At 35.5% G+C, this 26089-nt stretch overlaps 3 protein-coding genes across 7 annotated transcripts; 2 read left to right on the top strand and 1 right to left on the bottom strand.

The window, feature by feature from the left end:
* On the top strand, positions 2739 to 11226 carry LOC105164816 (transcriptional corepressor LEUNIG). 3 transcript variants are annotated; one of them, XM_011083599.2, is made up of 19 exons: positions 2739 to 2896; positions 3281 to 3393; positions 4132 to 4229; positions 4327 to 4436; positions 4801 to 5232; positions 5313 to 5401; positions 5777 to 5855; positions 5963 to 6038; positions 6248 to 6297; positions 6999 to 7313; positions 7465 to 7656; positions 8098 to 8343; positions 8432 to 8567; positions 8949 to 9058; positions 9191 to 9340; positions 9792 to 9947; positions 10145 to 10261; positions 10457 to 10663; positions 10790 to 10933. In XM_011083599.2, the coding sequence occupies exons 2-19, from the start codon at positions 3362 to 3364 to the stop codon at positions 10931 to 10933; spliced, it is 2739 nt and encodes a 912-aa protein (XP_011081901.1). In that variant the 5' UTR covers positions 2739 to 2896; positions 3281 to 3361. The 3 variants fall into 3 exon arrangements, with proteins under 3 accessions (XP_011081901.1, XP_011081899.1, XP_011081904.1); XM_011083597.2 differs by having other exon boundaries at positions 2788 to 2969; positions 10790 to 11226; XM_011083602.2 differs by lacking the exon at positions 2739 to 2896 and adding an exon at positions 3005 to 3104.
* On the bottom strand, positions 13384 to 19868 carry LOC105164815 (T-complex protein 1 subunit eta). The gene is made up of 14 exons (XM_011083596.2): positions 19692 to 19868; positions 18127 to 18387; positions 17334 to 17459; positions 17042 to 17245; positions 16282 to 16451; positions 16046 to 16181; positions 15669 to 15785; positions 15443 to 15562; positions 15268 to 15366; positions 15086 to 15175; positions 14510 to 14597; positions 14219 to 14307; positions 14069 to 14143; positions 13384 to 13730 (listed from the first exon to the last, which is right to left on the bottom strand). The coding sequence occupies exons 1-14, from the start codon at positions 19704 to 19706 to the stop codon at positions 13632 to 13634; spliced, it is 1689 nt and encodes a 562-aa protein (XP_011081898.1). The 5' UTR covers positions 19707 to 19868; the 3' UTR covers positions 13384 to 13631.
* On the top strand, positions 20454 to 25424 carry LOC105164814 (coiled-coil domain-containing protein 93). 3 transcript variants are annotated; one of them, XM_011083595.2, is made up of 10 exons: positions 20454 to 20611; positions 21054 to 21167; positions 21515 to 21691; positions 22184 to 22263; positions 22374 to 22413; positions 22504 to 22611; positions 22710 to 22790; positions 22898 to 23020; positions 23459 to 23494; positions 25192 to 25424. In XM_011083595.2, exons 1-10 carry the CDS (start codon positions 20597 to 20599, stop codon positions 25282 to 25284), a joined length of 867 nt encoding a protein of 288 aa, XP_011081897.1. In that variant the 5' UTR covers positions 20454 to 20596; the 3' UTR covers positions 25285 to 25424. The 3 variants fall into 3 exon arrangements, with proteins under 3 accessions (XP_011081897.1, XP_020549855.1, XP_020549856.1); XM_020694196.1 differs by lacking the exon at positions 20454 to 20611 and adding an exon at positions 20740 to 20944; XM_020694197.1 differs by lacking the exon at positions 20454 to 20611 and adding an exon at positions 20752 to 20933.

The raw sequence follows: 26089 nt of genomic DNA, 5'->3' as shown, positions 1-26089 counted from the left end.
TTTTGGCAAATGGTGTTTATGAAATAGGAATGGTGTTGGTGGTTGTGTAATAGTAGGTATTCAATAACGTTCCGTTTAGTTTGTGTTATGAGATAATTGTGTGATATGATAAATTATAATTAAATATACGGTAAAAAAAAAATTCAAGATTTAACTGTTATTAATTCAATTAAACTGATTATAGCGGTTATGCTAATTTGTAAATTAAGTGAAACAGTGGTTAGGTCCGACCTGTTGTTCGGACCCCATCCAAACAAATAAATGATCGTTTTCATCTAAATTGAAATAATTATTCAATCTAACATTAAAAAATAAATGGGGTAATATTATTATAAAAAGATAACCCATTGATGAATAGACAATTTTAAAAATGAGACGAGAGTTGACACACAAGTTGATGGGAGAGTTGGATGGCATGATTTGATGATGTAAAATGCTTCATCCATTTATTATCAAAACATAGTGTTGGATGGATGCAATGAATAATGTATTTGAGGTCATCACAAAAGACAAACTACACATTTTACAGCCTTATTCCCTTTTTCTTTTCTTTTCTTTTTTGTTTAAATATATTCTAATATTTAAAGCCCAAAGCCAAAAAATTGCTTACCCTTTTGGTAAAAGATTTATTCTTTCCCAAATTCACACCCGGTCATTGTCAATTTATTGCATTATTTTAAAAATACTTTTCATAGTAACAATAACTAAGGGGGTGTTTGGGGGGGGGGGGGGGACTTTTAGAGGTGTCCAAACCGGTTAATCGAAAATTCGGTTCGACATTTTGAAAAATCGAAAACCAAATAAAAAAATGGTTTTTCGGTTTAAAAACCGAAAAATAACCGTTTTTTTTTCTTTTTTAAAAAAAATAATATATTTTGATATTTTAAACCAAGGGAAAATTCCATTAACAGCAACAATGCCAAGAATCCGAAAACTCAAAAGAGGAAAAATAACAACATATTTTTTAACTTAGGCATTCCATCAAACACCTTCAAAGCAAAATTGTAAGTTAAAATTTTTTCATTTTTTGTAAGAATCTAAGAGACCAAAGCCAGAAACCTACCTGTCGTGACTCGTGTAAAGTCGTCTTTGCAATATTCCGGTGAATCTGGTCTCAGTTCGTCAGTTGTCGCCGGTGCCAAGGGAGTCTCTCTTTCTTTTTTTCTTTTCTTTCTGTTCTGTTTCAGAGTGTTTGTCTTTTCTCTTCTTCTGTAACGACTGCCTAACAGCCTAAGTTAGTCAAGTCAAATAATCAATCTCATTCTCAATTCTTATTCTATATATTAATATATATTACTAATATAATATTATTATATATAATTATATAATATTAATATGTATAAAAATATATTATATTTATTTTATAATTAAAAATTTCAGTTTTTCGGTTCGGTTTGGTCATCGAAACGGTGACCAAAAACCGAATTTTTTTTTTAAGAAAAATTGAAAATCGAACCGAATTTTCGGTTCGGCCAGTTTTTGATTTTTCCGTGAATCATAGCTTAAATTAAGTTAAAATAATTCAAAAATTGTAAGTTGGTGATAAGCAACTTAAAGATATTTTGTAAATAAGTTTAATTTTTTTAAAATTATTTTGTCTTAATTATTTTTTATATTTTTTGAAAATCCTCTTTCCAGTAACGTCTTAAATTTATTCATCTATGAAACAGGATAATTAAGTAATACAAATAAGCTAGTAATGCACTAATTCTTTTTATAAAAAACGTCCACGTCAACTTTGTTTTTCTTACAATTATTTCTTCAAACACTCCAACTTTTATATATTAGTCACTTATCCATTTTTTTCTAAAATGGGATTTAATGGTATTTACCCATGTAATATTGTACATGAACAAATAATAGAAAAATAAAGTATTATATGTTTCTATAAGCCACATGCATGCCAAATTGAAAGCAAAAGAAGCATATGGTATGGACATATTGGGTTCCCATAATTAAATACAATTAATATTTGAGTTTATAGGTCAATAAAAAATTATCAAATTGTAAGTCGGATGCAAGTAATAAATACATATAATTGATGCAAAAAAAAATATATTCTCACCCTCATTTGAAAATTATCATTATTCAAAATAAAAAGAAATATTAGAATCTATTCGTACAATGAGATATAAATGACGTGAAAGAATAGTTTTTTTCATAGAATTTTGATTATGAATCAGTATTAATTAATAATTATGTACGACTCGATACAATTATACTCATGTGTTGAAGAATTTTCGGGATTTGTTTTATTTTTGATTTTTTTTGGTTTATATGTGGGGTTTATACGTATTATAATATTTCCTTTAATTTATTTATTATTTAATAATATTGGATGGTATAATCATTATTCCTACCTAATTAACAAATTTTGCAATACTCAAACAGACAACATTCTAGTCCCACTATGTTGACCCTCTCAAGACCATGGCCAAAATCGTCATTACCCGCTCACAACTCCGAAGGCTAAGCATGAAAAATTAAGACAATCTGGAAAATGTCAAAAGCAGTGCAAAAAACACTCAAACTTAAGGGGCTTAATCATAAATACGCTAAAGTACAAGCCCCACGTTAAAAAGGCTGTTCCTAAAGCAAAAGGCCAACGGAATTGACGTTTCAATCCCCATTTCTTCTCATAACTCGGGCGCTTGACGGGGGTGTTTTCCGTATTTACATCACCACCCTCTGCAGCACTGGCCTTAAACTGCAAATTTGACCAACTGAAAGGGACTTAAGGGTAAATATTATTCTGAGAGCCATTATGATATCTGCAACAGCCCCTTCAATCCACCAAGAAAGCTAATCAGAAATAAAGAGAATTTCTTTTAGTTCTCTGCAAAACTAACAGCTGCTGCTACTTTCTTCCAAGAGAAAAAAAGAAGAAAGAAAAAGGGTACCCACAGAGAAAATATTCAGAAGGGTTCTTTCTTTTTTTATTTTTATTTTTTATGTTTATGGGATTGTAGGTAATCTCTGTTTATCTTTGTTTTCAATTTTTTGTCAATACATGACTCAAAATATAGATGGGATGTGGATAAATAGCAAATATATGTGTATGTTTTACCAGTAGTATGTAGCATATTGTATTTTGCATTTTGGAGGTGACTGACTTTTACTTGTGTTTTTTCGAGATTTCTTGGTTTTCTTGTCTCTGAACCCCAATTTGTGTGGTGTGTTAACTATCGGCTTTAGATTTTGTTTTACTTGTCCGCTGTTGTACTGATTGTAAATAACCAGTTGCTCTAATTTTTTCCTTCTCTTTTATGGGTTTATAAAGGCTATAAGGGGGACGAAATAGAAGGAAAGATTGTATTTAAGGATCTGACAATCTGTATTCTCCTCTATTCGACTGCAAAAGATGTCTCAAACCAACTGGGAAGCGGACAAAATGTAAGTTCTTGTGTTCTATTTTCAAATACTGAAAAGGTCTCACCTTTTGCTGTTTGGTGTGTGTTTTGAATATTTTCTTTTATAGGGTTCAAGATTCCTGTTTTATGCATTTTTTTTGTGTTTCTGTTAGATTTCGGAGGTTGTGTGGTTTTGGGTCCGTGAGTTCTGGGAGAACTGTTCACTGTTCAGTATTGGCTTGAAGTTTTAGTCTTTCTATTCATGTCTCTCGTTTTCTTTAACCCTTTTTCCAGTGTCTCTTCTATAGGGTTTTCTCTGGTGTGCCTGTGTCCGGTCTGAATTTGCACTTCTTACAGGTTCTAGCTTGTGTGAAGTCAAAGTTGTGGTTTTTGTTATAAAGCTCAATATAATTTTTCTAGAGTGTTCTTGGTTCTTGACAATGCAATCCTTTTCTTTTGTTTGATAGACAAGTATTCTCGCTCCTCCCCTCTTTTTTGATTGGTTGAGATGTGTTCTTCTAAGTTGCCTATTGGAATTATGTTGATTCTGTTACTTCCAGCTACTTTCCTTATATGATTCTGGAGTTATCTGTAGGGTTTCATGTTTTACCTTTTCTTTTGACTTGCCTATTGGAACTTTGTCGATTCTGTTGCTTCCATCTACTTTCCTGATATGATGTTGGAGTTATCGTTAGGGTTTCATGTTTTCCCCTTTAACGTGCATGTTTCCCGGGACTGTTGCACACAATTTTATGCCGATGTCTTGACTTCTTATTTCTAGGTTGGATGTCTATATTCACGATTATTTAGTAAAGAGAGATTTGAAGGCCACTGCTCAGGCTTTCCAAGCTGAAGGGAAAGTATCATCTGACCCTGTTGGTGCGTATGGGAAAGGCGACTTCAAAGAGGATAACGTTTCTTATTTAATGACTTCCCTTTTTTTCAAATTTTAATTTCTTTTTTGTGCGTGTTTCAGCTATCGATGCTCCTGGTGGCTTTCTCTTTGAATGGTGGTCGGTGTTTTGGGATATATTTATTGCTAGGACAAATGAGAAGCACTCTGAAGTTGCTGCCTCTTACATTGAGGTTTGCTACACATCTAAAATAATTCCAACTTCCATTTTACCTGTTTTTTTTTAATCTTTATTTGCCCAAGCTCTTATCACAAGCATCTTATGCCCCATCAATTGTACATATGGCAGTTTTTTATGGCTTGATCAAAACTGCATAGTATTTTTTGTTTAATATGCTTAACGGCATGGTGTTTTTATTATGAATTTTGGTTTGTCTTCAAGTTTCTTGTCAGACTCTATGCTCCTCCTATTAGTTTTCCTGGAAACTAACTTCATCAAGTATGTGCATGATGTTCCACAAAAGTAGCCAGTGTTGTGTCTAATGTTATTGTAGTTTTGATTTCTAATCAGTTGTTTTACTTATATACGGAAAACAGACTCAGTTAATGAAAGCAAGAGAGCAGCAACAACAGCAGCAGCAGCCATCACAGTCACAAAACTCACAGCAGCAGCAGCAGCACCAACTGCAGATGCAGCAGCTTTTATTGCAGAGGCAAGTTCAGCAGCAGCAGCAACAACAACAGCAGCAGCAGCAACAACAACAACAGCAGCAACAACAACAACAGCAACAGCAGCAACAGCAGCAGCAGCAGCAGCAACAGCAACAACAGCAACAACAACAGGCACATCAGCAACAGCGGCGTGAGGGTGGCCACCTCATGAATGGTACAGCCAATGGGATTGTTGGAAATGATCCTCTCATGAGACAGAATCCTGGCACTGCCAGTGCATTGGCAACAAAGATGTATGAGGAGAACTTAAAGCTCCCTGTTCAGAGGGATTCTTTGGGAGATGCAGCAGCGTTGAAGGTACAAATTATATGTAAGGGCATAGCAGAAGAATATGTAACTCCTCATTGAGGTCCTAACAGTACACTGTTTACTTTCAGCAAAGATTTGGTGATAATGTGGGCCAGCTTTTGGATCAAAATCATGCTTCAATCTTGAAATCAGCTGCAGCAGCTGGCCAGCCATCTGGGTATGCTCAATATGATATCTGTGAATATTGCTCATTATATTGTCCATTGTAGAAATATGGATATGGGTTTTCGTCCGCTCTATACGTCCGGCTACCCCAGATGAATCTGCATGTTTGTTCTAGGATGATTGTATATTCTTGGTCTTTATTTGAAGAACTGAAGTTATCTGACTTTGTGGTGACATTCCTAATTTCTTCTTTTAATTTTTCTAGTGAACGAGCATAAATCTTATCTTTTGAATTGAGAAGAAGAAAAGATGGTTGGGTAAACATAAGAGTCCTTATTTTATTTAGGTTATAATATTTACTGTTAATTTAGCCAATGGTATTGACCCCTTATCCTTGATTCATCAGCACTTAAAATTCATTTTTCAGGCAAGTTTTGCATGTTACTGCTGGTGGTATGTCTCCCCAGGTTCAAGCAAGAAGCCAGCAATTTCCAGGGTCTACACCAGTCAGTTCTTTCTTTCTTTCTTTTTCTCTTCAGATAAAATTTTGCTAGTTGTGTTTCGACTTGCGTGTGTTATTCATACGCATGTATACATTTGTATGCCTGAACAGGAAATTAAAACTGAAATGAATCCTATCCTGAACCCGAGAGCTCCTGGACCTGATGGATCACTGATTGGAATTTCTGGTATGCCTCAATCATCCTTTGGCTTCAAGTGATCTTTGTTGTTAAACACATAGATGCACTCGTTAGATAATTGCTATTGGTAGGTCAACAAATTCTAACCAGGTGAAATGGGATTATATTTTTATATTAGCAGGCACAGTAATGCCATTTGTTTAATTGATGGACGTTCCCTGTACTTTCTGATGATAATATCCTTGTGTTTGTTTTAGGGTCAAATCAAGGTGGTAACAATTTGACATTGAAAGGATGGCCTCTAACAGTAAGTATATATGGTTTTTACATATCTTTAAGGCTCTTGTTGGTTCATGGATATTGTGGTTGGAGTACTGTTTCGTTGACCTGCATCTCGTGAGGCGATATTGCATCATAGCGTTCAGATTTGTCTGCACTTAGAAATCCATATATGTCATGTTACATAATTCTGAAAACTATATACCCAGATGTGGCTAGAAAGTTGCTTGAGATTCCAATGCAAGGGGTTCATATATTGACGAACTGGAAAGCGATTTTTGCCTTTCGTTTGCTTAGTCTTAATGTCAGCTCAGATAATGATATCCTAGGTTAATAATTATTTTTGCCACAAAATGATGGATGCTTGTTTCTGATATTAAACTGCGTGATTCTACTTGATGTTCACTGCCTTGGCTGATAGTCACCTTTTAGGCAGTCACATTTTAGGTCCACAACTTTTCAATGCGTATAAAACTGTGAAGGCACAATATTTTACATGGTTGCATGTTTAATTATTCAACGTCTTTTAACAATGACTTGCATCTTAAAGTTTGGGGTCACTGCAGGCATCTACTTTAATGTTTTTAAGGACTCCATTAGCATTTTGGTTTTCTTAACAGTGCAAGTTTAATAATTTTATGTTTTTTCAGATTTCTGTTTGCAATTTCATGTTGACGCTGAATCTGTTCCTCATTTACATCTTCTCTTTTGTATTTTTATTATTGATAGGGTTTTGATCATCTTCGCTCTGGGCTTCTCCAGCAGCCAAAGTCATTTATGCAAGGTCCTCAGCCCTTTCATCAACTACAGATGCTAACACCTCAGCACCAGCAGCAGCTTATGCTTGCACAGCAGAGTTTAACTTCTCCATCTGCCAGTGATGTAGACAGCAGAAGGCTGAGAATGCTTCTCAACAATCGAAGTTTGTCTATGGGTAAAGATGGGCTCACTAACTCAGTTGGCGATGTAGTTCCTAACATTGGATCCCCCTTGCCAGCTGGCTGCCCAGTTGTGCCTCGTGCAGATCCAGAGATGTTAATGAAGGTGGCTCAACTTCCTTGATCAATGTCTTCATTCAAGTTTGCACCTGGTTGTTTCTTGGTGGCTTGACCAAATCTTGCCATTGTAACCAAAAGAACGAGTCCTGCAACTGTTGAATCATTCATGACACCCTTGTTGTTCATTTCTTGTGTAGTTGAAAATTGCACAACTGCAGCAGCAACAGCAACAGCAGCAGCAACAACAGAGCAATAATCAAACACCACAGCAGCTGCTTCAACAGCAACCTCAGAGTTCTAATCACAATCTCCAGCAAGATAAAATTATAGGCACTGGCAGTGTCACTGGCGATGGTAGCATGTCGAATTCATTCCGCGGAAATGATCAGGTTTATCCTTTTCCATGTTATTGGATACACACACACACACCCCAATTTTTATTGTTGAACTCTGTACATGGTTTATATACTTTGCTTGAGCATTCACTTCTCATACTTCAGGTCATAATGGACAATCTAGTGCACTCATCAGTTATTCAGTTGTCAGGATAAAAGTTTTGCATAGCCCTTGTCATCATTTACTATGATGAATAAAATCATCAACTTTCTATATTTGTTGTATTCACTGACAGTAACTCTGAACGGTCGCTTAAAAGAACTATAAATAAATTTGGTAACTATTTCAGGTGATTAATCTATGCATGTTAGCTGCTATTAGAGTTGCAGATAGAGCTTGTAGGCATTGCCTGATACAAGTGTTGATATGAATCTTGCTGAAGTTTATTGCTCTGAATTTTATGGATGTTAATATGGTCTTTCATGAATTTCAAGGCTTCAAAAAACCAGACTGGAAGAAAGAGAAAGCAGCCTGTATCATCTTCTGGCCCTGCAAATAGCTCAGGGACTGCAAACACAGCTGGCCCATCTCCAAGTTCAGCTCCATCAACACCCTCGACTCATACACCTGGAGATGTGATGTCAATGCCTGCTTTGCCACATAGTGGCAGTTCTTCGAAGCCCCTCATGATGTTTGGAGCTGATAACAGTGGTACTCTTACATCACCGTCAAACCAATTGGTAAGCATAGTTGGTGGATGTCCTAATTTTTTGTGAATACAGTTTTTATTTAGTGCTGAAACTTCTCATGTATATACTATTTTGACAGTGGGATGATAAAGATCTTGTTCAAGCTGATATGGACCGTTTTGTGGATGACGTTGAAGACAATGTAGAATCTTTTTTGTCACATGATGATGCTGATCCCCGTGATGCAGTTGGTCGTTGTATGGATGTTAGCAAAGGTAAGTAAAAGGATATAATATTCAGTTTGCTCGAGCCTATATTCAGAACTTCTGCAATTTATGTTTTGAAGCTTTCTGAGATGATTTATTTTGTTTAACGGTTTTTAGTAAGCAAACACACTGGAGATTTTTATATGAACTTTGTAGATTTAGAAGAAATGGAATTATTTTCTTGCAATTTCTTATATTTTGCTGGTTATAATTTATTTAAATTGATTTTACCTCTCAACATAAGGTGATTGCACTTGCTGTGCTTCTTAGTTTGCCGACTATAAGCATAAAGAATTTCTTCTGTCTTCATGGCTTGAAAACATTTGAATTCTATTTCTTCTCTAAAATATCAATTCAGTACATCCTAATTCGGAGTTTCATGCTATTCAGGGTTTACATTTACCGAAGTCAGTTCTGTTCGTGCTAGTACCAGTAAAGTTGTTTGTTGCCACTTCTCATCAGATGGGAAGCTGCTTGCTAGCGGCGGTCATGACAAAAAGGTAAGCGTTAGAATTGAGAAAGGCTATTCAAAATTAAGAGGACAAGTATTAAGTAGACTTTGATTTATGCATGCCAATTGACTTAATGTTGATTTGCTAGCTCACAGCAATAATGAAATTATATTAATGCAGGCTGTCTTGTGGTTCACGGACACTTTGAAGCCAAAGACTACACTTGAGGAACACTCGTCACTGATTACTGATGTTCGTTTCAGTCCTAGCATGGCTCGCCTGGCCACATCATCTTTTGACAAAACTGTCAGGGTCTGGGATGCAGATAATGTTAGTTGATCTTTTCTGTCTTTGCTATACAAGATCTTTCATGCTTTGCCATCAGCATATTTGTCTGATTCTTCTATCATGGTGATCGTATTGTATTATTTGATTGGCATAATTTTTGTTCTCTTAAACTTACCATCTTCTGTTGTAATGTTTTCCACATTTTAACTGAAAATTACAGGCACGGGATGATGTTGTTTCTCTTTGACATGTTGCTTTTAATGTGGGAAGTCAAGAGAATGACATCACTCCCTGTGTGACGATGTGCACCCACTGCATTCTCTAAGAAATTTAGATAGTGTAAATGCTATTTTGTCTTATTGTCCGCAAAAGCATCTGGAAATATGGCTGTACTTTGAATACTTTAAAGGGAGTTAAATCATATCCTTGGGACTCTTGGAAGATATGCTCCTAGCTTTGTAGGATGCCCACTTACTTTTGGCTCGTATTGCAGCCTGGCTATTCACTTCGGACCTTTACTGGGCATTCTTCTGGAGTAATGTCATTGGATTTTCATCCCAACAAAGAAGATTTGATATGCTCCTGTGACGGTGATGGTGAGATAAGATACTGGAGTATCAATAATGGAAGCTGTGCAAGAGTTTTCAAGGTACAAAAAAGAATGTGTCTCACTCTAATCCCTTGACTATTTTCTTTCTTATTCATCTTCATCTTCTCCTACCACCCTCTTGTGTTCATATATGCATGTGTATGTGCGTGTTTGTATATAACTATATATGTCTTACACTATTGTGGAATGAAGAAGGCAATCAATTTTCCTGATTTTTCCATCTCTGGTTGGACTAGGGTGGCACTGCCCAAGTGAGATTCCAACCCCGTCTTGGAAGATATCTTGCAGCTGCTGCTGAGAATGTTGTGTCGATTCTGGATGCGGAGACACAGACTTGTCGACATTCACTAAAGGTCTGTTTGCTTCCAGCTCCTTCAGGTGTTGGTGGTTTCACTATATGTTATTAGTGCTTACTATATATGAATCTTCTTTGTCATCCTTTACGGTCGCTTAGTTCTTCTGCTGTTGAGTGTATTGATAATTCATACCCGCTTTACCTTCATTCTTGTCTTAATGGGGCGCTTTTGTCCATATTGATACTTCTGTAGGGTCACACGAAACCTATTCATTCTGTTTGCTGGGACCCTTCTGGAGAGCTGCTGGCCTCTGTTAGTGAGGATTCAGTGAGAGTTTGGACATTGAGATCTGGAAGCGAAGGGGATTGTTTGCATGAACTTAGTTGTAATGGCAACAAATTCCATTCTTGTGTCTTCCATCCTACATATTCATCGTTGCTGGTTATTGGTTGTTATCAGGCAAGTCAGCCCTTCTCTCCGAACCTTTTAACTCCCTGAAATCACGTCTTCAAGTAAACCAACAAGAATCTCTTGAAGTTGACATAAAAGAAAACATCTTAGATCTGTGTTTTTCTGAATTTGCAGTCGCTGGAGCTTTGGAACATGACAGAGAACAAGACTATGACGCTTTCCGCACACGAAGGATTGATCGCATCATTGGCCGTATCAACGGTGGCTGGCTTGGTTGCTTCTGCCAGTCATGACAAAATTGTCAAACTATGGAAATGATTAGATTACGAGGTCTCTCTTGTTGTGGCAAAATACATTGTTCTTGGAACCAGACCGTTTTAGCCGGGGTTTCGTCCGACGTAATTTCTGCTTTGATCCTACTGCTGCTATGTAATTTTCCTAAAGTTGATGGAACCTAAAAAGAGATAGGAACTAACAGTTATGCTGTGCCTGGTGATGTTATGGGCTTAGTCTCATAACTCCACAGAGTGAACAGTTTCAGGTTTTCTTTTACAGTTAGACATTGGGACTCATTCTAACCTGCCTCAAAATTAACTTCTCCAATCCTTTCATTTTCGACTCTCTTTCATATAATGTTGTTGATAGATATTATTATTTTTTTTTTCCAAAGTATTTGTGAAAATAATTGCTGGTAAAAAAGCTTTTGTCATGTAGAAAAAAGGGTTAATTAAATTAGTCCTATAGCAGTGTGTCATGATAAAATATCTGGAGTATTTAAAAATATTTTTCAAGTCTGTAAAATGCATAACAAAGGTAATTATGTTTTCAAGAAGTAAAATAATATAAAAAATAAGCATATGAGATGTGGAAGCAATTAATTTATGAAGTGTTAAAATTAAGATTTTGATCAAAGCAATGCAGAGTCCTTTTATTAATATTATTATGGAATATAACGTTAAAATTCTGTAATAGAATAAAAGTATTGCTATATTAATGTATGTAAGTCATGAATATAAATATGTAACTTTGAAACGGGTTACTGCAAATATATAGAGTCAAACTTTTATAGATAATTTTAGTAATTAATTTAAAATTGATGACTTTAATGAAAAAAATGAATGATGAGGGTGTTACTGTTAATTACTTGTATTCCATTGAATGGGTTCGCTATCAACTGAATTCTTTTTTCTATCAATAATTCACTCTTGCACTTTACATGTATACATACATACATATATATATATATATATATAGGTTGTTGTTGCACGTGGTTCCCGCGAGCATATAAAAAATTATAGTATGAGATAATGAGAAAAAAATTATAAAAATACACAAAACATAGTAAAGTGAGAAAAAAACAAGTATCTGAGGAAAAAAAAGTGGGGGTAAAATAAGAAAGAAAGAAAATTTATAATTATGAGTTTATTAAAATTATGGAAGTTGGTCAGATAAAATAAATATGAAAGTGATAAAATAATTGTAAAACAGTTTATTAAAGAAGTATGGAAGTTTGTGAGGGCAAAGTATGAAGAATGTTAAAATAATTAAAAAAAGTATTATGGGTAAAAAAAGTTTAAAAGAATAGAATGAATGAAAGGATAAAATAAAATAATAAAAAAATGGTAGGATTAATAAGTTTTTTTGTATATAAAAGAATATTGTTTGAAGATGTATGCATTCATAATCAGACAAAAAAATGACAACTCTCAGTCTCTCTCCCTCAGAGGATCATGGAGACTGGGGACTCAGATATATTTCAGGTAATGAGCGTCATCAAGGCAACTTAGCCATTATGAACGGCGAGCGAACCATATCTTCATTATCCCCTCACTTTCATCATCACCATCATATATATATATATATAATACAGAGAGAGAGAGAGAGAGAGAAAGAGAGAGAACAATTGTATGAAGTATGGAGGGGGCGGAGTGTGTGAAATATATATCTGTATAGCTCTCTGCATGTGTAGATTTATTTCAACCCAACTTGTCAATAAAATATATACTTGTTGGTGGAAACATGTCATTTAAAAAAAATGAACCCTCCCACCACCAACCAAAAACTTTCTTGCTTCCCAATCAAAACAACAGTCTCCCACTTGCTGCCTACGTTTTTTGAAAATTTCGCCATAAACTTTATTGACTAATAATGCCACCGACCCCAAGTAATTCTTGGAGTCTCATCTCATCAGACAAGACGTATAATTGGCTTCTTATTTGGGTCGAAAGATCCAAGATAATACCCCTTGTGGAAATCACACAATTTGTTGCAAGGGTCAATCTGTCACCAATCACCAACATTCTTTCTTCTACTTTGAGATCTGTACAACTTCATCCCTACGCTAATTTGCAAACGTGGTACACAAGTCAAAGATCGAGTATCCCCGTGCATTGACTACAAATTGGAGCCTCAGGGCCCTCAAATCTGTGCTTCATGAAATGGGATTGGAATTATAACCACCAAATAAATGTTAAGACTGATCAAGCTATAGATAGAAACAAATCAAAACTTCCTCTTCTGAACTAATGTGGAAAAACTGCTTTTCATTGCATATTGTTAATAGGACACAGGGATGAGAAGCATTTCTGACAAAGTAGCACCCATTATTTCATATTGATGCTGTGTCAATGTATCCATTATTTCAAGCTTCAGCCAACCACAAGAGATGCCATGAGAGTGATGGGCAATATTAGGGCCGAGGGCTTCGGTTTGGTCCTTGAGAGTCATCAGATGATATTCTAGGGCTATAAAACACTAAAGTAACTCAAAGATCAACCATTGCTAAGACGAATATAAATGTCCATAAACACCACTACAAAAATTCGAATGCCATAAGTATTAATACATCATAAAGAAAAAGAACGATGCAACTTAAATTTAGCCAAAATACATGGAGTTAGGAGGGAGGGGGGAAAACACAAACAGGAACCAAAAAAAAGGAAAAGGAAAAAATATTAAAATAAAACCAAAACTCAGCCAAAATGCTTCAGTGTATGATAAGACTTCAAAAGCCCTATCACCGCCTCATCCCACGGCCACGACCACGGAAAGCACCTCGGCCTCGGCCTCTACCACCCATAGCACTTGCTGCAGCTTCTCCTTGTGCACTCTCCGACTGCATTTAGAACATTATTTGATGAGAAATATATTTAAAGAAAAAGTGAAAATGGAGATATATCAACCAGTCACATACTTCGAAATTAAGTGCAAGTATGCAATGGTGCCATTCAAAAGTGTAAAAGGATGTGGAGACACTGATGACAATAACGCTACAAGTATCATGTTATACTTAGGCAAATATTATCTCACTTAATGTAAGAGTAGTTATGGTATACACACGTCCATGTCAAAAGAGAACCATGCATCATGAGTGAATAAGAGTACTCATACTGATTTGACAGACTTCTTACAGCTGGTTAATATCTAGAAAAATCAACACAAATGTCATCTCACCTTGGGGTTCTTCACAGTCTCATCAACACTCAAGACCAGGCAAGCTGCTTCTGTAGCTGCATTTATGGCATTAATCTGTGGAATAGAATATGATTGTTAGTCCAAGACCAAGTAATCAACAAGCTTCATCACTAAAAGGATTGAAAGTACCTTAACAACTGCCGGCTCCCACACAAAGTTGGCAAATGAATCAGCAATTCCACCAGTATTGATGTCTACACCATAAGGTGCGCCCTCACCTGTTTATAAATTATAACCTCAACAAGGTCAGCACAAGGGGGACAGTCTCTAATTTGTTAAAGCTCAAAGCATTAAAAAAACTACAACTAAAAATTATAATTGATGAACCTAACTGAAGGATCCATTACACAAAAAGTTTTTCAGTCCCCCGACGAGGCTGTAAAAGCGACACGTCATAATTTTTAAGTATAAGATGCTTACCAGATGGAAGAGCATGTTTCTGTCTCAATTTGTTCAACACATCAGTAGCATCAAAACCAGCATTGTCACAAAGTTGCCGGGGGATTACCTGCACCAGCCAAGCGAACACCGAATGAGATAGAAGAAATGACACATTAAAAAACAGAGAAGCAGAGGCAAAGCCAACTATTTGCACTCAACATTAAAAGAAAGGCTAGTGCACTTTACCCGGATCATAAGATAAGAACGCCAATAACAAGATAAAAGAAAGCCAACTATTAGATAGAAATCCTACTTACTATCGACATTGGGATTTATCAATCTGAGATGGCCACGTACTTGATTTAAGAAGAGCAACAAACAATAAGACACTGGTGTGAATCTAGCATAGGTGTATAAAACTTATAAGAATTTGGTATCCGCAGGAAATCAACCAAGATTTTGATCTGCTTCGTTCCGTTATCTTTCTACTGTGAATAAAGATGCATACTTGAGATAACATTTTTCTATAAGTATCTTGGAGGTTCCTCGTTTTGATTCTTTCCCAGACAAGGAACTTAGAAGCCATTTCAGAGAGAGTACACGAACAAGATCTACCTCAAGTGCTTTGGCATAAGAGTTTATAAAAAGCTGGGACTTCCCAGCAATGGTACGTGCATGCTGCCTCAAATATCGGCTTATCTCCATCTGCAGACAGAAGATAAGTTTCAAAAATCAAAGTGGTAATATTAGACCTCTTCAAACACCCACAATTCCAGATGCAAGTAGATAAATCTTACATCAATAGCACCACCACCAGCAACTACAGTTGAGTTCTTTAGAGCCCTCCTAACAATCATAATTGCATCGTGTAAACTTCGCTCCGCCTCCTCAATAAACTAGAATTATCAAAGACAAAAGTTAAAGCCAAAGTCCAAATTATGCATTGGAGCAGGAAAAAAAACTGGCACAAACCTGATCTGCTCCACCACGAAGAACGATTGTGGCAGTTCGACCAGATGGACATCCACTGAATATGTTAAATCGCTCATTTCCAACTTGCCTCTCCTCAAACAGGTCACAAGATCCAAGAACCTTTATAACAGAAATTTCAGAGGTCAAATGAGAATATACATTTATCTTGAAGAAACATCTCCATTTGGTTAATTTAGATTTGCTTGACAAAAAGCAAGACAACAACCTCATCAATTATGTTGTTCACGGTTGTCTGCACAGTTCCACCAGTAGCTGCCGCAACCCTCTGTAAATCTTCTTCAGTAACACGACCAGCACAGAATATATCACGATCTGCAAAATACTGCACAAAACAATATATTAACGAATTCCGCTCCTCTTCCATAAAATGCTAAAGAGTATTCAGCTTCCCCTAGTAATCATGTTTACGAAAGGGAGTTGCAAAAGCTAATCTCAATCAAATCAACATGTTGATCAATAATGATTCTATGATTGATTAAACCAATATATATAACCCGGTTATTCCTTCTTAGTAAATATTTAAATGGTAATGCAAACCTATGCTACTTGAACATTACCAAGTAAAAAGGAAAACATCATTACCTGAGTAGCCAGATCACCAATAGCAAGCCGAGACAAAACTACTTTAGCTCCACTTTTCACGCATTTATCCAACTTGTCATAAATAATATTCCATTCTGCATCTACAATCGATTGATACTGTGATGGGTCGGACAATCTGTTTATAGAAAGATTTCCCAGGAGAAGTAAGCATTTTCATATGCTGTACAGCAACCTTGCAGGGGCAGGACAAACTAAAATAGGGAAAATATTCTAACCTTATCTCTGCATTTTCTTTCTCGGATTTTAGCTCCAATTCGATGTTTAGCAAAAGTATCTTGGGGTTGACAAATTTCTTTGGTTGTTGCTCAAAACCAGCATATGAGAAGGTCTTCTTGAAAGCCACACCATCCACTAGAAAAGAATCCCTCATGGTACCTCCAGGAACCTACAAAGCAAGTTTAGCACAAAAGTACGACCAAAAAACATCCAGAAGTAGGGAGAATTTGTACTTAGATCCATTTAGTTGAATTGGAAATATAAGACAAATTATGTAGATAGATAAACAATATGGTTTACATAGAAGTGGAACACTTAAGGCATTCAAATGGAAGAATAATTTAATATCAAATCATTAGCTTTCCCATAATTGACCATGCAGATTGTGGATGATTTTGAAAGCTAGCTTGCCAGGCCCGCACTAAAAACTAGCAGAAATAGGACTTTGTGTAAAGTTTTCATATTGAAAAAGAAGTCGGGGTAGAGGCAAATGAGCATATACAGAGTATAAATATCATCAAATCGTTCTCCTTCCAGCATGTTCATACAACTTGCAATTAATACATTTCCCATCAAATGCTAAATCCTTTCAAGGTCTATAAACTTCCTGTTATTTATTTGGTTAATCATAATGTAGACTGTAATTGTTTGGGATAGTCAGGGAACTGTAAGAATGACATTCAGAATATGCATCATATAAACTTGTGGTCTTGGGGTAAGATTGACTAAGATTTAATGCTAAACACAAGACTTACATACCTTCTTTATTCCAATCATGTTCAACCTATCATCATTTCCAATGGCAAGGACAGCATCCACCACCATGGTTGCAAAGAACTCCTTTTCGCCACCAATGAGCTTTGAAGAAAGGGTTGTAGCAGCACATTTAGCTAGCAAACTCTTTTTTTCTTCCAAGCTTTTTCCTTCTATGCTAACGGCTAATTCTTTAACCTTCTCAATGGCCTATAAAGTGTAGGGATGAAATGCATTAGCCATAGATAAGTCCAACTTCAGACATAGCAAATTAAGATTCCAAGCCCACTACCCCTACCAAATAAGAAGCTGTTCGATAACTACGGATAAGGTTTTGAGGGTGAACTCCATCTTCAATGAAAGGTTTCGCTTCCTTTAGGAACTCTCCTGCAAGCAGAACCACAGTAGTGGTTCCATCACCAACCTGAAAAACAAAAATAAAATAGCAGATTAAATGGGTATGCACAGCATCAAGAGAAATAATATGTAGATGATAAATAAAAATTGATGATCTACAAATAGTTAAAGATAAACACCAAGTTAAACATAAAAATGATTAATAAGTTATAGGCCGGGGAGAGGAAGCAGTTTAATTTCATCGTCATAATTTTGAAAAAGAGCAAATCTTGTGTGTCAAACTCTTGGGTTTCTACTTCTAGTTCCAAATACATCCAACCTCAAGTGCAGCATAAAAAAATCAAGTCAATGCATAACTTAAAAAGTCAAACCAAGAAAATAGGCTACTAATTTTCCCAACTCTGCTTCCTAGGCTCTATAATGGTATAATAAGTCAAAATGATTTTATCCCACACTGAAATGGAGTCATCACATGAATCTTCTCTTTTGACTCTGCACCTTGAGCCATTGGAAAATAAACACAGAAGCTTCATGCTTTACAAATAACTCATTAATGAAATATCCCTTATTACATCAATACGGATTGAAGCACCTCCTGAATTTCAAAATTAAGAGTATTTTTAAGCCCAATCATTTATCTTAAAGAAAGACACTGAAACTACTGGTTTATATAACAAACAGGTGGTAAGGAAAACAAAGGCACAGGACCAGCAAATTAACAGTTTTAATATTACCTCAGAATCTTGAGACTTGGCAATATCCACAAGGATCTTGGCAGCAGGATGAACAATGTCAAGAAGCTTCATTATGGTGGCACCATCATTAGAGATGGTGGTGTTTCCCTTCTCATCATGGATCAATTTGTCCATGCCCCTTGGACCAAGAGTGGTTCGCACAACATCAGCCACAGCCACACATGCATTTATATTGCTTATTAATTGTGGTTTCCCTTGGGATGTGTCAGTCCCTTCCTTGAGCAGTATGATTTGGGGTTGCTGTTGTTTGATCACCAATTCACAGTATACAGTTAGTTACAGCACGACGAAGGCAGTGGACGAACAGAAAAGGTAATGATTTTTTGAAATAAGATCATTATCATTGACAATTCGAGGAATCATGTTAGGGAAAAATGGTTATTGAAAAGGCGGGAAGCTGTTGATCAAAACCTACATTGGAAGTCATGCTCCAGCAGTTAGGAGCTAACCCAAGCAATTTTAGATCTTTTAGCATACTTTTCACAAACTTTCAGCAAAAGTAGTTTAGCAAAAAACCAGATGACATGCTCCCATCTTTTGAATTTATCTTATTACGTATCATATATTAGCTGCCACTATTCAGGACTGTACAATAACAATGGGCAAAAACAAAAACTGTCTGTTGAGGAGCACTTGGCAATATGTCATCCATTATGCAAAAAGGACCAGAATATTCAAATGCTAAAGACAAGTGAAGATGTAAAATCCAAACAGAAAAGACTCTGATAACACATAAATTACTGATCTGATATTGCGCGCATGTTATTTACTATCTTCTGGTAATTGTCACAGTTATACAAATTAATCTTATTTTGTTTTGCAACACCAGGATACAACAATGTCAATTTGTTGCTGAAATTTTATTCAATGTATATATTTTCCTACTCCCTGTGTTGTAGAAATGAGGGTGACAGAATCAATATCTGAATAAGATATCCCTTATTTCTGCTGAAACAGAACCAATTAACAATGGAAAACAAATCAATTTCCAGATTCCTGAAGTCCAACTAATATTTATCACGATATGCAAATTACAGAAGAAAATGTTCACCAGGAAAGCATAAATAACACTCAGAAACTGATCATGTGGATCTCTATGAAACCAGACAGCTGCTCAACTCAGTTCCAGTGCAAAACATCCTAGTTTCCTGACTCCACCAACATTCTGAATACAGATTTAATTTCGCAGGACTAAGAAAAATATAAAACTTGCACTTTATTCTTCCCGACACACCAAAAGTTGAATCTTGTCATCAATATTATGCTTCAGCAGCAAATCACTCATCACTAAGAAACCATTGCTCTTATAAACCACTCATACTATCGCATTTCTCACTAAATTATTATCATAAGAAGAAGAACTAAACAAAACTATTCCAAGTCATAGAAGAACCTGATACATAGAAAGCTAGTACAACTTGATTGAAAAATCAAACAATGAAGCATAGTGCAGCGTGAATTAAAAGCAAACGAATTGGATTATCTACCGAGAAAACCAACAGAAACTAAAAGAATAGGGAGATAGAGATAGATCGCAAGCTTACCAGCATGGCTGCCATTGCTAGATGCGAGCTTCTCGCGCGACTGAGTGTGTGTGAGTTGAGAGAGAGAACGTAGAGTAGAGAGGGAGAGCTAGGGTTTTAACTAAGTCCTGCTTGGGGGGGTTTCTGGTACTGTGCTGTGAATGATTGAGGCGTGTTTGGGTTGTTCACAAAACAAAAGGGCATAATGAACATCTTTGTGAGTGTGGTGAGCATTAAATAAGTCTAAATCAAATTTAACTCTAATTATCCTCAATCTAATTAAAAATACAACTAATTTTCAACCACAATTGGCAACCATAAAATTGATAGACTTGATTAAAATTTTTAAAAATAATAGTATCATAATTTTATAAATATAGTACAATAATATACCGAGAGATTATTTTTTATTTATAAATTTATATGTAAGTATTTTAACATTACTATTAAATAATGTGTTACTTATATTAACATTTATAAATTATATATTATATGTAAGTATAAATGAATTATGCTTATTGTTTATATGTGATAGATATATTATGTAAAAAATTGTTAATGAGATAGGTCGGATTCCAAATTATTAAGACACGAAATTCGTTTCAAAACCCGTTTAAGGTTTTAAAATCTATCCCAATCCCAATTAGGGCAGATCCAAGTTTCGGATCCTGCAACTCAAATTCATTGCCATCCCTAATTCAACCAACATAATGACACAATGATGCTGTAAATCTAATACCGTAATGACCATTTTGCCCATTACCTTCTAAACCAATATAAACTTGTGCCAAACAGAATTTATCTTTAATTTCCTAATTCATTAATAATCTCAAATTCCACGAAAACCTTCCATATTTCTCTACTGTGAATTAAGGTATTTGAAGTTTATGCAGGCTTACAGCTGATATCTGATTAGCTGCAAAACAATGGCAAAAAATGAGGTAATTTTGACCTCTTTATCGCGCATAAACGAAAAGGGGTTGTCATAAAGACCGGTTTTTTTATTGAATCTTGAATTAGAGAGTTTATGCTTGCTACATATAGAGATTATTTTGCAAAGAGTGTTGGGGAACTGATTGAATTAGTGGGAAATCCCTCATCTTTACTAAAAGCTGCATTTCTTTTCTTGAACATTTTTTGCAATCCCGGTTGAGAATTCTATGCTTTAATGAGAAATAGGTGGTTGTTTTTCTTGTTTCTGAGTGGTGATATTGATGATCCGAAATCTTGACGATCGTATGCACGGTATCCGGAGGCATTCAAGTGAGAATGTCGTCGGTCCTCCTTCATGATTTTAGTTTTTCTTTAAGATGGTAAATGGCATTTGTGTTGAGGCTGTAAGTTAATTACTTAACTCATTATTGCGTTGTGCTTATTCTCCAGAGCCGATGTGAGGCTGATGCTTCGGATCAAGTGCGAATTCTACGCGAAAGAATCGATAAAGAGTGTCCTAATTCAATGGGGTGGAGAGTGGTGTCACTTTTGGAGTCTTTGAAGGTCATTCCTTTATTCACTCCTTTTTTCCTGCATTGGTACACCTTTTCTCTGTTCATTGGGTTTGTACCTGCCTACTTGACTTTTTCTTTATTTAGTTTTGTTAATTAAATGAAAATTCGGCTGATATATTCTAAGTTTGCAAAAGATGGAAATCTTGTGTGCCTTCCATGCAATGCCAGCTGAGTATTTTTCCCCTTGTGTTCCTTCCTGTAAAGCATGATACATAGAAGAAGGATGTATATAACTATCATGTTCTGCCAAAGTCTCAGTTCCCTTCTTTACTGCAGTGATTTATATGGTGATTAGTGATTACTGTATGTTGCTGAAATTTGCTTGTGTCCGCTTAGGCGCTTGAGAAGCAAGAATTCGATTACCAGTCCAGACGCAGTTCAGATTGTTCAAGATTGCAGGAGGAGATTGACGAACTTGATAACATGTTGCATAGTGGTGTAGATGATGAAGGCTCTGTTAAGTCTGATCATTATTTTCAAGGCTCTAATGCACTACTTGATTCAGCGAAGAAGGTGAGACAAGAAGTAAATTAATATCTAATATGTGAATTATGCATTTTACTCATCAGTGCACTGGCATTATTATGTTATCTTTCACCAAAGTTCCGGTGCAGCAAATTTTCAGCACATATATTTCTATTCATGAATACTTGGCATAAGTATGTTTTCTTGAGCTTTCATTTTTCAAGTAGGCTAGTTAAACACTTGCAATCGGTACCAGATTCTTGGAGGAATTTTCTGAAACTTCCACAGACTGGCTTTCCTATTTTGCTTAACTATTTTTAGTTGGCTTGAGATGCTATCTTTAGTTGTAGCCATGCTGATTCAAAATCTCTCACACTCTCAGGAAAAGGTTGCCAGTAATTTCTTTTTAGTTAAGCATCTGCATTATTAGTTCTTCTTGTGCTCCCCTGTTGCTTGTGACGGAGATTTGATTTGAAGATGCTACTCAAGTATCATTCCTAGAGACTGATAACATGGTTGTTTCCTCCTTGTTGATGGTAGGAACTTGCCACAAAGTTAAGATCAATTGTGTCAGTAAAGCGGCAGCTTGATGGAGTGCCATCACAGGCTGAACTGATACAGTACATATCTAACCATTCTTAGTTTCTTTGCTTTTGAAATTAAAGCCAGAAAATACTTTCTTGCTTTGGTTTTCATATGTTAGTTTTGCTTCCCTGACAAAAAACACCAGGTACGAACTCCGATTTTCTGAACTAAATACTCAGATTCAGGTAAATGCTTCAGGTTTTGATTATTTCTTTATATCTTCTCAGTTATTGATTATATCTGGCTGAACTGCACCTGCACTTGCTATGTTGCAGAAGAAGCTTAGACAAACCCGCAAGCACTATGACACGTATAATGCTCTATTAGAGATTAAAGAGTTGATGCTAAAGGAAACATCCCTGTTGAATTCCATTAGTTTGCAGGTGAAGCTTCTAGCATAGGTACATGAAAAACCTGTGATGGTGGGTTCTACTCACGATTACGAAATTGTTTGTGTAATTTGCTGCATTGTTTCTTGTAGTTCCAAAATGCTATTGCTAGTGCTGATGGGAGGACAAAACTCATCAACTCCCTGGAAGGAATTCTAAATGGAACTCAACAGGTGCTCTCATTTAGGTTACCGGTCATTGTTGATCCCACAGTCTTTTCGTCATTAGAGACTCCATAAAATGCTTTGATGAACTCTTAACTTCTGCTCTCATGACACAGAAACTTGAGAAAGTGCAACTGACACTGCAATCGGAACAAAAGTTCTGTGATACCGTCAAGGATAAGTATGCAGCTGCAATTGCAGAGCAAAGGCAGAGCTCTTCTCTCCTGAAACTTTTCCAGGTACAGCAGTCCTCAAACTTGTAAAAACCAGTTCGACTGTATCCAATTGTAACCTTTTGTCTCCTAGATTCAAATATCCGGTACTAAAGAAAATGCAAAAGTTTCTGCATAATGAAGATGCATTATTGTTTGGCCCATGTGGGCTTCGCTCAATAAACAATATTTGTGCACAATTATCGGGGATGTCCAAAGATCAAATAAACTATAGCCAGATCTCTTAAGCATTTGGACAGTAAACCACTGAATCTTGTCATACACAAGATAATAGTAACTTGATATCTCCCTACTCAAGTTCCAGCAGAGACCAAGCGACGTTTCTTCTTATACTTGAATAGCTGCATGTCCTTTTGATTTTTTCACTATTGTCATGTGTTCTCACATACTAAGATTTCATCTCTCTGCACTGCGTGCTCTTATGTTACATCCTCATTATTCCAGGAAGAATGTGCAAGGAATGAGAGGCTTCAGGCTCAGGTACATGGAAAAACACCTTGTACCTAAATCATAAATCATTTTCCCTCTGTATTTTTTTTGTTTTTCTTTTTTGGTTGGGGGGTACTGAGAATCATGTCTGAAAAGGGTTGTAATGCACGTTAACCAAGCACAAATCGGAATAAAGACGCTTCTTTAAAGACAATAATAAAATTAGAAGAGGTTTGTCGTTAATGTATCTTGCACTTTTTGTATTATTATTAAATTAAATATATGGATGAGCCCATTTCTCTTTCTTTTATTTTTGTTTGTCTTGTGCACAAAGGAATTTCATAGATATATGAAGATTCCTTAATGAATGATAGTTTGTTTAACAACCCTAATGCAGCCAAATAATTAAATTAAATGTGGATCAACAATAATAATTAATTACATTTCAACTTTGAGATTACAAATTTCACATACATTTATTTCATCATCTACATAAGTATCATTGCCTCTTGCACAATACCGCAAAAACACAAATTTTCCTTGAAAATACTTATTTTTTTAAAAGTAAAATTATATTTTTGACCCTATAACTACAGGTCATTAGTACTTTTAATTTTGTAATTTGCTTGATTCACATATTTAGTCCTTTTTTTATGAATTTAGTTCTGAATATATCATATTTAATCTTTATTTTGTCAAATTTAATCATTTGTTGCCATATAAACTGGATTAGATTTTTTTTGTCTTGTAATCATAGGTTGTTAAGATCTAAATTATCAATAAGGGACTAAATTTGCCAACAAAAAAAAAAAAAAACAAGTGTGAAATATTCGAAACTAAATATTTAAATAGAGTAAATTACAGAATTAAAATTATGATTAAAAAAAAAAAAAAAGTCCTTTAGCGCGGATTTGATGTTGACTAGTGGTATACATGAATTTTATCCAAGTGAAATGTTAGTCACGCCTGTGTGTGTGTGTGTGTCTGTAATAGTTTTGTAAGAATGAGGACAAAGCTTAAAGTGATTTTGTTTGGATTTTGTTAATGATGACAAGATGCTTGACTCATTAATTAACTCAATTTTGTTACGTAATCGCAACTAATTAAATCCAAAAATTTTGTTTTTTACTTGAAACAATACTGCAATTAGCTTATAATGGCTCCCCACTATGTGTGTGTATATATATATATCATGTCATGTGTCTTTTCTGTATGCTATTGCCGACTCTAATTAAATTTATTTAATTTCTATTTGTTTTATTCTGTGATTAAACATCTTACTATATAAAACATTAAGGGTCATTCTCAATCATAATGTCATTATTTAATTAATACTCTTATTAAACTCCGCATAAAATAAAATAAATTTCGAATTTTACAAATTATAATAAGAAGAAAATTGTTGCACATTAATTATTCTCCGAGTCTACATATTTGTCTCGATTTGATTGATATCTTTGACCGTATTTTTCATAATTTAATACGCGTATATATATATATATATACATGATGATCATCATATGCCAAAAAAACTAATTAAGTAGCCCTCTTGTAATTAATAGATCAGAATTAGAACACCATCATCAGTCTTAATCATGCTAATTTAACTTATACTTGCATGAATACTGTGCTGATCAATTGAGATTTCTGATCAGTAATTCCATGCAAGAATTTTCAAATCCTAAGCAAATGAAGAGCCTCCTCAAGATGCTTGTTCTTGAGGCTAATATACTCTTTCACCGTCACAGGTCGAAAACGAGGGATCTGAAGCTTCGACAGTGGTGCAACTACAGAATCAGCCGGAGGGCCGTAGAAATAGGCGATGGAGAGCCTATGCCTAGTCTCGTTGGGAACAACACGATGATACACTGTCGGAAAACGTGCGTTGGAGATGATGTGCATGAGATCGCCTATGTTGACAATTAGGGCTCCTGGTACTGGAGGGACCGGTGTCCAGCCAATGCCCTCTTGGAAGATTTGGAGGCCATTGATGTCGTTTTGGAGAAGGATGGTTAGGAGCAATGAGTCTGTGTGAGGGGCTAAGCCGACAGCCCGGTTAGGGTTTGGACAGCTAGGGTAAGAGTTGAGCTGCAATGCAGTCTCAGATTGGTAGAGAGAAGCTGATGATGATGAACAAACCATTTCTTGGTCTTCTTCATCCACTCCCAATGACTTGAGGAGAAGGAGCAAGATCTTGTAGGCTAATGATTTCATCTTTTTCTGATAATTGTCCATTACATCGCTGCAAATTATAAATTAGCCATGTATTACTAGTTAATTAATTAAATAACATGCATAATTATGATTATTAGCTAATTAACTAATTAATTATTGTTATATGTAATTTTGGTTCGTTATTTAATTATTAATATTTGTTATAATTTATATAGGGTTTCAATAATTAATACATGTAGGTGGAGTATATTCTTATATGAACCCGAGGACAGTTAACTCCAACAAGAAGGGAAACAGTCTTTTATAAATATATATTTATATATCTATATATATATATATATATGTATTGGGGGTGGGGGCTCTATATATATGATAAGTATATATATATATTTTGGTCAAGTCAATCCAATCACAAAGCAAGTGTGATACACTTATCATATAATTAACTTAAATTCATTCAAACTTGATCTG

This window comes from Sesamum indicum, linkage group LG6 (genome assembly GCF_000512975.1).
Source record: "Sesamum indicum cultivar Zhongzhi No. 13 linkage group LG6, S_indicum_v1.0, whole genome shotgun sequence".
In the NCBI taxonomy this organism is placed as follows: Eukaryota; Viridiplantae; Streptophyta; class Magnoliopsida; order Lamiales; family Pedaliaceae; genus Sesamum; species Sesamum indicum.
The sequence above is the reverse complement of the archived record's forward strand: the minus strand, read 5'-3'. Positions and strand labels throughout refer to the sequence as shown.